Raw genomic sequence first — 1,296 nt, 5'->3', positions numbered from 1 at the left:
CATATCCAACAATTTTTGTTTTAAACATTTTTTTATTTAATCGCGATATTTCGAGTTATTTGGCTGTCTAAGTTAAAATGGGTCACCCTGTATATGTAATAGCGGCAATCGAATGCCTACACGTATATTGCGTACATTTCGACTGCAGACTTCTATAAACTTTTGCCTCTATTTCAAGACAGCACTGGGCAGCGTCATATTTACATTCATTTACTCCCCCCTTATAGATCACGGATAATAACATCTAGTGTTTTCACATAAATTCACGTGATATTCATAGGCAGGACGCATATACATACGCATATGTGAACTGAAACAAGGTCAGCTTGAAATCAGGTTCATCTCTTTCTATCACATTAAGTCAGCAGTCTAGTTATAAAAGTCTATAATTTCGACATATTTACTATGTATGTGATTTTTATAATGTGTTCCAACAAAATTTTCATAATACTTAAATATTCATGCATGAAAAAATTTTCAGTTTATATTTTCGGACATAGGAAAAAATTTAGTATAAAATATTTTTACGTGTTTTGTTGATTATGATTTTATTGTATTGTATTCATTTTACGACAAGAAGGCAGTATAACAGAACAAATCATTTCATTTTTGTTTAACGTTGGGAAGTAACAAAGATGTAATGATTCACTATGTTTATACATTATGTTTTTGCTGGAATGTGTCCTTACTATAGTGATGAAAAGAGAGCTAGAATACATAATTATATATAGCATGTTTTTTTTATCTGTAGCTCAAGAAATAGAAGTCGATCAATTTCATAGCTTAACAGAAGAAGATCTTAAGATTTTAATACCTAACATTGGTCCTCGACGAAAATTTCAAAACAATTTAAACAAATATTTAAATGAGGTATTTGTTATTTTTTAAATACAATTTTTTATTTCACGTTTTATTCTATTATAAACTTTTCTTCATGTCTTCTTTAATTATTTTTGGTATTAATGTTTCAGTATGCGCAACAATCCACAGATATTAATTCAAGTAATGAGCAGCAATTAGCCACACAGCAAAAAGAATTGGATATTGCACACATATCCAAAAAGCAAAAAATAGAACAACAACATTCAGCAGAAACATCATCTGCAATACAACAGCAATATAACGGAGACAAACTTTTAGAAAATATCTGTCCAACTTCCCCATCTGCATCTTCTACATCTATGAATACAGAATATGATAGTAAGAATGTTATTAATCTTCATTTACTTATAATAATTTACATTTAGTAAATATAAAATTAACGATATCTATATTTAGTTATTTATAAACTTAAAA

At 28.5% G+C, this 1,296-nt stretch overlaps 1 protein-coding gene across 1 annotated transcript in view; it reads left to right on the top strand.

Annotated features, from left to right (window-relative positions):
* The window catches only part of LOC108769756 (uncharacterized), a gene marked incomplete at its 3' end in the record, with an annotated part of 35,231 nt that extends 34,031 nt beyond the window's left edge, over positions 1 to 1,200 (top strand). Inside the window, exon 2 of the mRNA XM_018520942.1 lies at positions 972 to 1,200. Within this exon, the coding sequence (XP_018376444.1) occupies positions 972 to 1,200 (229 nt within the window). The remainder of the gene's footprint in view (positions 1 to 971) is intronic.
* Positions 1,201 to 1,296: the final 96 nt, after the last annotated feature.

The sequence above is a fragment of the Trachymyrmex cornetzi genome, unplaced genomic scaffold, assembly GCF_001594075.2.
Source record: "Trachymyrmex cornetzi isolate Tcor2-1 unplaced genomic scaffold, Tcor1.1 scaffold940, whole genome shotgun sequence".
NCBI classification, from domain to species: domain Eukaryota; kingdom Metazoa; phylum Arthropoda; class Insecta; order Hymenoptera; family Formicidae; genus Trachymyrmex; species Trachymyrmex cornetzi.
The sequence above is the reverse complement of the archived record's forward strand: the minus strand, read 5'-3'. Positions and strand labels throughout refer to the sequence as shown.